The sequence below is a fragment of the Bos javanicus genome, chromosome 3 (assembly GCF_032452875.1).
Source record: "Bos javanicus breed banteng chromosome 3, ARS-OSU_banteng_1.0, whole genome shotgun sequence".
NCBI lineage: Eukaryota > Metazoa > Chordata > Mammalia > Artiodactyla > Bovidae > Bos > Bos javanicus.
The window spans coordinates 94,804,668-94,816,993 of record NC_083870.1 but is presented as its reverse complement, the minus strand read 5'-3'; the positions used below and the strand labels follow the sequence as shown (position 1 = coordinate 94,816,993).

Genomic DNA, 12,326 nt, shown 5'->3' with positions numbered 1-12,326 from the left:
CTTTAAATGAATTCATACAGAAATCATCTTTAGAACTATGGCTCATCAATGTGGTAAATTAAGGAGCAGCCACCTCTTTTGGTCCTGACTGCCAAAAATGCAGTATAACCACTTACTACTGAAGGAAAAAAGAGAAGGAAAGAAAGACGTGAAGAAAGGACTGAGGGAGGAGAAAGAGAAAGAAAACGCAAGGCAGGGGAGATCTAGGAAGCCGTGCGTGGAGAAGACTGGCATCACGGCATCAGCATTGCCGGAAGCTGCCATCAGCGCATACACGTGTTCGCTCGACAGTGTGCTAGTGCGCTAGCCTGGAGTTGGTGTGGGGGTGGAGCGGTACAGTGCTGAATGAACGGTAGTTTCTGCCCTAGTGGAGTTTAGAATCCTTCAGGGAAATCAGTCAAGTAAATATTTAGATATGATAAAATGTGATAAGTGTTAGATTAAAAGGCAAGTACAGAGTCTGTTTGACTCCCAGCCTGCTTGTTCCCAAGAGCTAAGATGTCACTGTAGGAAGTATGAAGTCATAGTGTTTTAAATGGTCTGCCTGTTCTGAGTTCTATTCAAAAGAAGACAGACCACTCTCGACATGGTAAAGGACTATATTCTATTTTTATGACCTTTTTAAAAACACAAGTCCCTTAAAAAGGATATGAATAAGTGTAATACCTTATGTTTTAAATGTTGAATGAAAAGAATAATAAAGGGATTTTATGAAATCGTTTATGTTAGAAGGTGATAAGTTCCTTTTCTCTTAAGATACTCTAAGACTAGATGACTTTCAAGAACATTATAAAAGTAACTGCTGTTGAGTGGGAGGTTGGACTACATGGCTTTAATTCCATGTCCTGAATCACAGTATGTGGTGAAAACATATATTTTCCTCTAGCACATAATTCTTAAAAGATTTGAGAAAACAGCTTAATTACTAGCATTGCTTATCCACATTAAATCAGTGTGTACATGTTATTTTATTGATTGCAGATGGGAAATTATATATGTAGATTTTATTTTAAGGTATACCAAAGATTTATGAATTTACTATGCAAGAGTTTAGGCCAGTTCTGGGATTTTAAGCTAATAACTATTGTTACAAACTTCCTATTATACAGTACATAGAGAAAAGTGGATTGTTGAGTAGATCTTTAACTTGGGTGTTACGATGTTGGGGGTTTTAAGGGTAAAGGAATGTTGTGGAAGACTGTCTAGGGAGAGGCAGGTCTGAGAAAAGAGCCACAGTGAGGTTCGCATGATTATATTAATAGTAAAATCAAAGAGTTGTTTTTAAGACTTAATTTAGGTAGCTTTCAGATCATAGTAATTTAAATCTAAGTTTTTCCTTTTACTTATTGGGGGATTTTTAATCAAATAGTGATTTGTCTAGAAGGTTATGTTAATTAGATTTTTATAGTGGTGGTTCTAAATGGATTCAGAAGAGGGAAAATTCTTGAAGATCACTTTTTCTCATTTAGATCCTTCACCTTTTTATTTATGAGCATGCCATTGACTTTTTTAATATTTAGCAAGAATAATGTATTTAACTGATTTTAATGAGGTTTATAGTTAAGTTATTGATAATTATATCGCTTTTGAAACAAAAAGTAAGCCAAGCAGTCCTTCCTATATTCCTGTGGTGTAGTTACATTGAAAGGAATCACTCCCTACTTTCTTAGTACAATACTGTAGTATCTCTGGAATGTGATGGATTTATCCTTTCTTTCCCACATCTTTTATTATATTCTGCATAGGAAGGAAGTGTTTCTAAAACAGTGTCTTAGGGGTTATCTTTAAAAATGAAGGTGTTTACAATTTTATAAATATATCTGGATTTTACATACATTGCTTATTATTTTTCTTTCTTAAACTTTTTTTTACATGACATCTCTTATTTTCAGTCCTCATTTCAAGTAGTTTCTCAGTGTGTATGTAAGAAAAAAAGTAGGCAGTTTTTGTTGCCTTTGAATTTGAAAAAGAAAATGAATTACAAGATTAGTTGTTTTTCCCATGATCTTAATAAGAGTTAGGTTTTTAATGCTTTGTTTATGAATTTAAATTTTAGTTTGGGAAGAACAGCAGTAGTAACAGTAGTTATTGATAGTAATTATAGTCTTTAGTAGAAGTCATAGCTGCCACATTAATAATAGTAGGAGGAGGAGCCTGTATTTGGAGGTAAGAAAATAGCTTAGAGAAACACAGTATCTTGTTAGTGGCTGAGCTGTAACTAGAAACCAGGTCTACCAACCCATTGTTGTTTCCATAATGCTATATACTGTGTCAATCTGATGTTTGAGATCATGGTGGAAAAAATGCTTTGCTAATGACAGTGTTAGGTAAGGTGAGGTGTTGGTTTAATATAAAATGAACTCTGGCCTCAACTGACTAAAATGGAGAGTGTGAAATGATAAGCAGTTTTTTGGCAAAAGGGAGGGGAACAAAAAACATTGAAGGTCAAGTATGTTATATTGGAGCAGTGTGTCTCAGCCTTTTAGTGCAGGGTTTTGTGGTTGGGTTGGGATTGTGACTTTATTGGTTCCTGACCCTTATTTCCCTGTTTAACTGCATGACTTCTAGTCATGCAAATATGGCAAGATGATAGCCTTTTTTGATCTCAGACTGTTTTGTCTTTTACAACCAAGATTAATGTATTTTTCAGTCAAAGATGATAAACTCAAAACTTTCTTTTGAGTAGAGTTAAAGCATAGGAATCCTATACTCTTAGAGCTTAAAATTTTTAGTGTACAAAAAGTAGGACATGCACATTCTGAATTGTAAAACTGAGAAATAAGTGGGCCCTCTAAATAAATAAACATTTAAACTATGTCGAGAGTGTAATGTTCATGCCAAGGGGGAAGATGAGTAGGGAAGGTAAGACAGAAGTGTTGTCACTTTCACTTAGGGAGGGCCCTCTTAGAAGAGGTGAGAATTTTGAGTTTTCCTTCTTTGTTTAAATAAGGGAGGAGGAGGAGGAAAACATCTGAGCTAATGGGGTAATTTAGAGAATAGGAGAACAATGAGAATATAAAGTTGAGATTAGGGGACTGGAGGAGGATTGAACTGAACAAAAAATAGGGGGAAAATAAGAGGGTAATCTAGGTTTTGTGCATGTTCCTTTAGCTAAATTATTGTTGCTCTGGAGCCCAGTATGGGGCTTTTGGGAGAGAAGAAAATTATTCTGAAAAAGCAGGATAAATCCTAATTTGAACAGCAGCACATGTAATTGATGAGAAGGGAATAGTGCTAGAAGTTCATGAAGGAGATTGATGTACCAACTATTCTTGGAGAATTTAGATAATTTAAATAGACCTATTATTTATGTAAAAGACTATTTTTAATTTAGAAAAGTGAAGTGTCACATATGAAGGATGATCTTTTGTACTATTAGACATTGCTGGGATTTATTGCAATTTTTTCCCCCTCTAGGGTTTGGATTCAGGATTTGTTCCTAGTGTCCAGGACTTTGATAAGAAACTTACAGAGGCTGATGCATACCTACAAATCTTGATAGAACAGTTGAAGGTATGGTATTCGATTATATATTGAATTGATATAAAGTAGTAAATGTTCCAGAGCTTGATTTTGAGTAAAAACAATTACTTAATGTTACCGGCTCGATGGACATGAGTTTGAGCAAGTTCCAGGAGTCGGTGATGGATAGGGAAGCCTGGTGTGCTGCAGTCCATGGGGTCACAAAGAGTCGGACACGACTGAGCAGCAACTGAACTGAATGTTACTTTACAATGCTTACTAGTCCTTCAGCAATTTTAAAAACTAACCTAAACATAATTAGAAGGAAATAAAACAAGGTTAGTTTCATATTTTGTTTAAAAATTCTCTGAAACTGGTAAATTTTAAGTGGTTTAGTTTTTAAGGGCTTTTCTTATTTGGGTGAGTTAGGAGTTTGGAAGAGTTTATTTCTTTACATCCTTTATCATTACTAAAATTGTCTCCTTCAATTCCCACTTTAAAATTAATTACTAGCAAAGGTCCTGGAGAGAAAAAGAAATGTTGATAAAGTTGAAAGACAAGGCAGAAAAAAAACAGATTCGAACTGACATTTAAAGTTCTTAAAGTCATATATTTTCTTTCGCTTTGTAATGCTACCAGAGTAATTGATCTTGACTGTTTAAGATAGTTTAGTAGAATTTGTTTAAGATAGTTTAGTAGAATTTGATAACAGTGCCTTGGAAAAATACATGTTATCTTGTATTTTAAGAAAGATTATACTTTTAATCCATGTATAAATCATCCCTGGAAGAAATATGGTTGTTTTTCTTTGTTTAGTAAACATATACAATGTAGTAAAATAGCTTGATACTATAATCTTTTCTTTTTTTTTAATCCTGTAGCTTTTTGATGACAAACTTCAAAACTGCAAAGATGATGAACAGAGAAAGGTAACTTCCATAATCATGATTTTGACTTAAAAAATTTTTAAACCAGGAGCCTTTTGGAGAAGTAATAGAAGGACCTCAGTGTTTTGACTACTTTACTGTTCACCTCTTATAATGTGCCATATAGGTTTTAAGGGGAGTTTTCTGGTGCATTTCTGGTGTGGTTTCATAATTGAACAAAAGAATAACTGAAATTTTTATTATGATACCCTTTGTGTAAGTACCACTTTCCTAGGAATAAGTTCTTTCTGTTGAGGGATCATATGTTGAAGGTAAAAATTTATTAAATTTACATGTGGTCACTTCAGATATTAATAAGGCAACTGGTAAAATTTTCAAAATAAACCAGAAGCCACAGATGAGGACACAAAATGAATGTTGCTTTAATTATAGTTCCTCCCTTTGGGTTTTTGCCAACCACTTTGTAGTTTGAATATTATTTTCTTTTTTCAATTAATGTTTTTCTTTTCCTTGACTAGATTTCCTGATGCACCATCATTTATGTTTTTGCATTTCTATTAATCATAGCCTTGCATTTGGCTCTTTTACACTTGGTAATAGTAGTGAGTCATGTTTAGCTCACCTTCTTAGTTTTGGAATTTAGTTTCATGTCATTTTTAAGCAGCTTTGCAAAGTTTAAAGTGATTCTAAAATAAGCATTTTAAAATCACATAACGTATCCTATAGAAAAGACAAAACTTGCTTTCAGGTAAGGAGTAAGAATGTTTTATATTATTCTTACAAATCTTGAATTGAACCACATGAATTTTATTTGAGGATGTAATCCATAGAGTGTTTGAATTTTTTATTTAAATGTTTGATTTAAATTAAGAAGTACAACTAAAAGCACTCTGCAACCTGCCTGAACTCACTTAGAGTAATGAGTACATTTTTAATCAAAATTCTTTAAATGACTAACCAGTAAAAAACAGCAATGATATCTCCTTGTGTTTCTGACAATTTATTTAAACTTATTTTTCACAGAAAATTGAAACCCTCAAAGAGACAACAAATGTAAGTTATATGTTTGAGTAACTCTGGCTTTGCATTAGAAAGTGCTTTAAAATGTTTCTGTTTTAAGCTTCTACTATTAATAAGAGCAATTGAGATTTTAATTTTCATGAATTTTTACAAGAGTTTAAGAGCTGTGTTATTTTCTAAAGGAATTTAAATGAATAGAATAATCCTTTGAATTGAATTGACTTCAGATGCCATTTTATGTTTCTGGTCTTGTCTTTTTGAGATCGTTGGATAAAAAGTGTTATCCACACACAATGTACATTTGAGTTTTCTGATATACTGGCCTTCTGACATTATGTACTGGACTGCTAATAAAACTTCTATTTTGATAAAAGCATTTTATGTACAGATATAGTAGTATTATAGGTTCACCAGTATTTTGATAGGATCCTTTATTCTCCATAATTCCATGAAAGTCTTGAATGACATTTTGAGAATTTGCATTGAGATAGCCTGCTGTTGATCTAAGAATTTGGAAGTTAATCAGATTCATATCCCATTCAGAATCTTCTGATCCATAGTCAGACGCATTATCCATTACGCCACCGGTCTCGTACTTAGATATTATTCAGTGTAAATTAACAATTTTTTGGCATTCCCAAATGATTCGTAGAATTGCTAATAATAATTTCATTTGCCACTATCAGCATATTTCCTGGTGTCTCAGACAGTGAAGAATCTGCCTGCAATACAGGAGACCTGTGTTGGATCCCTGAGTCCAGAAGAGCCCCTGGAGAAGGAAACAGCAACCCACTCCAATATTCTTCCCTAGAGAATCCCATGGCTAGAGGCTACAGTCCAGGGGGTTGCAAAGAGTTAGATGGACACACGCGCGCACACACACATATATTAGAACCCACTTGAAATCCAGAGAGGGTATTTCTTATGTAGAGAAGACTTAAAATCCTGTGTATTTGAACTGATTTTTATATTTTAAGCTTTCACATTACATGGCAGTTTTATTGGGGGCAAGATCTAAAATCAGCATTTTGTTTTTGTAGAGCATGGTAGAGTCAATTAAACACTGCATTGTGTTGCTGCAGATCGCTAAAGTAAGTAAAGTGTATTTTTCATTATTTTCATTTAATGGGATTTAAATGTAATGGCATTTTTCTGTAGTAACCAAAATACTCAGTTCTAAAATATAGTACCTTTCTACAGTAAATTTAAGTTCTATTTTGGGGTTCCTGTTACTGTTGAAAAACTATTGTGTTTGGATGTTACTTGCCAGTCTGTGCCTGTTTTTGATGAAGTCATTTGTGATGGTGGCTGGGAAGGAAGGGAGCACATTTGAATGACTCACCCTTTCCATTATCACTGCTTGAAACACAGACATATTTTGCAAAATCTTTCACAAAAAAGATTTTCTTAGGAAAAAAGGAATTGAATTTTAGCAGAGTTATTTTTGTTCATCCACAATGAAGAGTATAATGGAGATAAAATTGTTTTTTACACATTTTTTCTAGTACTGAATTACATTAATAAACTGCTATTCCTTATTCATAGAATAAATATTTTTGGTTATTGTGACTGGGTAACAATTTCATGGATATTGCCTGCGTTTCTAAAAAATTTTGGTGTATTCAACCTAAAAATGTACTTGATTGCATGATATTTTGAGAAATAAAAATTTTAGTATTTGAAAATAAGTATTTAAAAAAGTTGTTTTTTTTTTTTATACCATTGACTGCACCTCTGTTTCTAGCCAGTGGCTAAAAGCAGGTGGGCAGCCAATTCAGCAACCAGGTTTGGAAATGTTTAAGTTTTTAATTATTTGGCCTATTTTACGTATTCAGTTGTATATACGTGTTTGCCTGATAATGAACACTATTTTCCTAGCATTGTTAATGACACAATAGTATAGAAAAATGCATTTCTGCTTAGATAGTATGGCTATTAAGTTTGTAAGTGTAGGGCTGAGGGGAAGTATCATTTTCTTTTGAGGCTATTAAAGTGTCAGAATTTAAGGACTCGTGTTCATTTTCTAGGTATTTTTGATGACTATGCCTGATTTTCTATATATGTTTCTAAATTTCCCATCTATTTTTGTGGATCAGAATGTATTATAAAGGGAAAATAGGGTTGGAGGCATAAATGGGGGTAAGGTTTTTATTTTGTGTTTTCTTTTCTGTGAAATTACATGAGTGGGTTGGGACACCTACAATCACCCAAAAGCTTATATACAGATAACCAGTAAAAAACGTTAAGCTCAGTGTGAGTAGATAGGTATTTTAGGGAATGTCTTCTCTAGAAAATTGAGGAAGAACTGATAGTGTTTAGACTAATTTGGATCATCTCTGCAAATCATGGAATTCTCCAGGCAAGAATACTGGAGTGGGTTGCCATTCCCTTCTCCAGGGTATCTTCCTGACCCAGGGATCAAACCTGGGTCTTCTTCATTGCCGGCAGATTCTTTACAGTCTGAGCCACCAGGGAAGCCCATTCAGTACTTGAGATAGCTGCTCTTTGTAAAACAGAGCGGCCTAGCCTCTTTCGGTAGCTCACCATTTAGCTACCCAAGAAGAACATTTTTGATGCTCTTTTGAATGAGTTACAATTCAAATTAGAAAAACTTTATTCTAGAAATTTATACAATTACGTCAGTACTTGCTACCTGTTTGTTGTAGCCCAGCTTAATGGACCTGCATTTCAGTTTAGAATGGATAACATGGATCAAGTAAATAAAGTTTGGCTTTTTAATTTTTTCCAGAAAGAATTTCACTGTTCAAGCTTTTTATGTACAGATACAGCCCTCAAATTATTTATGTACCATATGTGAACTCTATGTATTTTTAAACAATTTAAATCAGGCCGTGTCACTTGCCTGCTCAAATCCTCTTAATGGTTTCCCACTTCCCTGGAATGGAATTTAAATAACTAAGGATAACTTAATGGCGTTTGAGCCGTCACTACTCCCTCACTTCATTTTGCTTGATTACACTGTTATGACAACATTGGCCTGTTTTCTTTTTCTCAGGCCAAGCATTTTCTGCTTCAGGGATTTGTATTTGCTTTCCCCTCTGCCTAGAAGGTATTTCTTCCAGACTTTGGGGTTTGCTTCTTTACTTTTTTTCAAATTTCCATGCACATGAACTCTCTTTGGAGAGACCTTACTGACCACTCTATCTAAAATAATCTTACCCTCCCATTAGTTTTCTTTTTCTTCTTGGCCTTGCACCATTAGCCAGATTTACATGGTATCTTGTTTATTGTCTGTCTATACCTGACTATAATCTCCTTGAATACTTTGTCTTATTTACTACTTGTATTAGAATGCTTGCACTGCCATAACAAAAATACCACAGACCGGGTGACTTCAACACCAGAAATATATTTTCTCACAGTTTTGAAGGCTAGAAGTCCAAGATCAAGGTTCCTATGGATATGGTTTCTGGCGAGGACTCTTCCTGGTTTGTAGGCAGCCACCCTCTCAGTCCTTACAGGGCCTTCCCTTGGTATGTACACATTGAAAGTGAGCATGAATGAGAACTCTCATATCTCTTCTTAAGAGGACACTTAATGGATTGGGGCCCCATCCTGAAGACCTTATTTAACCTTAATTTACTTCCCTTACTCCAAATACAGCCCCACTAAGGTTAGGGCTTCATTGTTTGAATTGGGGGGTGGTGCATAGACATTTACTCCGTAACAGTGATGTATCCTGTGTCTAGAACGTTGCCTGCCACATAGCAGGGACCTGATAATAACTGTGAGTTTTGAATGCATTTTTTAATACATAATTCGTAATAGTTCATGGTTTAGTATTTCCAGTATATGTATGATTTTTTAGTTAGCCATGTGACTCATCATCCTTGTAAATTAATCTTTGGCTAATCAGTCAATCTATGATTAAGTTATTAGTTTTTAAATAATAATGAGAGGCAACATTACTTTATATTTAAGAGCATGGACTTCAGAGCCAGACTGAGTTTGCATCTTTGCTCCACCGTTTGAGCAAGTTTATTTACCCTCTCTTTGCTTTGGTTTTCTCCTATATAAAATGGGATAATAATAGTATCTGTACTCTTACTGGTAGTATGAAGCTTAAATGAATTAGTGTTTGTGGTGCTCTTAGTACCAAGCATTAATTAGTCCTAAATAATTGTTAAGTTTAAAAAAAAAAAAAAAAACTTCTCCAGGAGGGCATAAATTTTAAAGCCACCAAATGGCATGTTGGTATAATTTTGAGAACTGATGGGAATATAAATTGTTATAGTTACTTTGGGGGATTATTCTGCCCTGGTGGGTTAATAAAATTTTGGGATCAGCTACTCTGGAAAAGGTACGTTCATCTGAGATTCCAAATAGACATGGCCAAAAAAAGAATATAGATAATTTGATACCTTTGTTGTTTGGGGTTTGATTTAGCATGCAAAGGTTGGGTTTTAATCTTCTTCCAGTTTTCCGAGTCTTTCCTTTTAATTCTCACTCCCTAAAGCTTCCCACCTGCCTGAATGATTAGTGCATTGGTTCCCAAACTTTGCTTGCACATTAGAACCACCAGGGGGGCCTTTAACAATTCTGATGCATGCTTCCCACCCCCAGACATTCTGGGGGTGTGTCAGCCTAGGCACTGGATTTTGCAGTTCCCAAGTTGATTCTAATGTGTAGCAAAGTTTGGGCATTCCTTGGTTATTGGGATTTTCGGTTAAGTTGTGTTAGCTTATATAACTTCATTCTTCCTTTGACCCATAGGTAGAGACAGCAGTGTTCCATTCATGGGGAACTGCAGAGGAAGTAAGGAGTGAGGGGAGGGAGCAGAGTGAACATAATCTGGGAGACCCCTACAGCAGAGGGCTTGATCAGTTCATCAAGATTAGGTGATATGACCAAAAGTCACAACTCATACAAGCAAGGGAAATTAATAATGTATTTTATTTAACTAATTATACCCAAAATAATAGCATTTCAACATGTAGTCAATATAAAAATTCATTCACTGATGAAATATTTCATTTTCTCTCTCCTTCTCCCTTAGCACTAAGTCATCACTATCCTGGGTATGTTTTATACTTTGAACTAGCCACATTCAGCTGCTGAATAGCTACATGTGACTAGTGGCTTCCAGACTGGACTTCACAACTCTGGATTATAATTTTAGAACTGAGTTGTCTGACCATGTTGTGTACTGTGTGCTTAGTTGTGTCAGACTCTGCGATCCCATGGACTGTAGCCTGCCAGGCTCCTCTATCCATGGAATTTTCCAGACAAAAATACTGAAATGGGTTGCCATTTCCTACTCTAGGCAATCTTCCCAACCTAGGGATCAAACCCACATCTCTTGCATCTCCTGTATCAGCAGACATTCTTTACCACTATGCCACCTAGATACTTTTAAAGTAGATGTGTCTTTTAAGTTATCCTCGGATCCCAGATTCTCTCCTTAGAATATTTTTCTTTGTACACTTTTTCTTTACATCTCAGCATTCATTAATTTCTCATCAGACTTTTCTTAAAATGAGATTTTTTTGTTCAGTCACTAAGTCATGTCCGACTCTTTGCGACCCCATGGACTGCAGTACGTCAGGCTTTCCTGTCCTTCTGCATCTCCCTGAGTTTGCTCAAACCCATGTCCATAGAGTTGGTGATGCCATCCAACCATCCTCTGTCGTCCACTTCTCCTCCTGCCCTCAATCTTTCCCAGCATCAGGGTCTTTTCCAATGAGTCAGTTCTTCGCATCAGGTGGCCAAAGTATTGGAGTTTCAGCTTCAACATCAGTCCTTCCAATGAACACTCAGGACTGATCTCCTTGCAGTGCAAGGGACTCTCCAACACCACAGTTCAAAAGCATGAATTCTTCGGCACTCAGCCTTCTTTATGTCCAACTCTCACACACATCATAAAATTCGTTCATTTAAAGTTTATGCTTTAATGGTTTTTGGTATATTTACAAAGTTGTACAGCCATCACTATAATCTAATTTAGCACATTTTATCACCACCCCCCAATAAAGAAACATGAGACCTATGAAGAGTTCAGTCCCTATACCTCTTTCCCTCACTCACCCTTGCTCCTGCCTCTCCTCTAATTCCTGGCAACTACTAATCTATTTTCTGTCTTAAACTTGCCTATAGGGCTTCCCAAGTGGTACAGTGGTAAAGAATGCACTTGCCAATTCAGGAGAGGTGGGTTCGACCTCTTGGTTGGGAACATTGCCTGCAGTAGGATATAGCAACCCATTCCATTACTTTTGCCTAGAAAATTCCATGGACAGAGGAGCCTGGCAGGCTACCATCCATGGGGTCACAGAGTCGAACATGACTTGAGTACACACACCACAGCACAGACTTGCCTATTCTGGACATTTTATATATTTAGGATCATATAGTACGTGGTATTTTGTGACAGGCTTCTTTCACTTAGTATAATGTTTTCAAGGTTGATCATGTTGTAGCATGAATCAGGACCAAATTCCTTTTAATTGCTGAATAATATTCTTTTGAATGATACACTACATTTTGTTTATAATATACAACATTTGGCTTGTTTTTGGTTTTTGACCATTATGAATAATGCCTCTCTGAACATTTGTGTATGATGTTTTTGTGTGGATGCTTATTTTCATTTCTATTAAGTACATACCTAGGAGTGGAGTTACTGGGTTAGGGTAACTCTCTGTTTAACTTTTTGAGAAACTGCTAGACTACTTTTCAAAGCAGCCACACCATTTTATATTCTCTTCGTAATGCGTAAATGTTCTATTTGCCCCACGTCCTCACCAACATTTGTGATTATCTTTTTGATTATAGCCATTCTAGTGGTGTCTCATAGTGATTTTCGTTTGCATTTCTGGAAAAGTGTTCACATTCTTTGCCCATTTTTTTAGATGGCTATTTTAATCTTATTATTTAGTTGTAAGGGTGGTTTTATGTCTTCTGGATACAACTTATCAGATATATGACTTAGAAATTTTTCTT

The 12,326-nt window shown here is 35.4% G+C and overlaps 1 protein-coding gene across 10 annotated transcripts in view; it reads left to right on the top strand.

Annotated features, from left to right (window-relative positions):
* OSBPL9 (oxysterol binding protein like 9) overlaps nt 1-12,326 on the top strand; it is a 164,281-nt gene that overhangs the window by 118,745 nt on the left and 33,210 nt on the right. For all 10 annotated transcript variants that reach the window (XM_061411993.1, XM_061411994.1, XM_061411991.1 and 7 more), the window contains 4 exons: nt 3,418-3,513; nt 4,344-4,391; nt 5,373-5,402; nt 6,410-6,460. In XM_061411993.1, the coding sequence (XP_061267977.1) occupies nt 3,418-3,513; nt 4,344-4,391; nt 5,373-5,402; nt 6,410-6,460 (225 nt within the window). The remainder of the gene's footprint in view (nt 1-3,417; nt 3,514-4,343; nt 4,392-5,372; nt 5,403-6,409; nt 6,461-12,326) is intronic.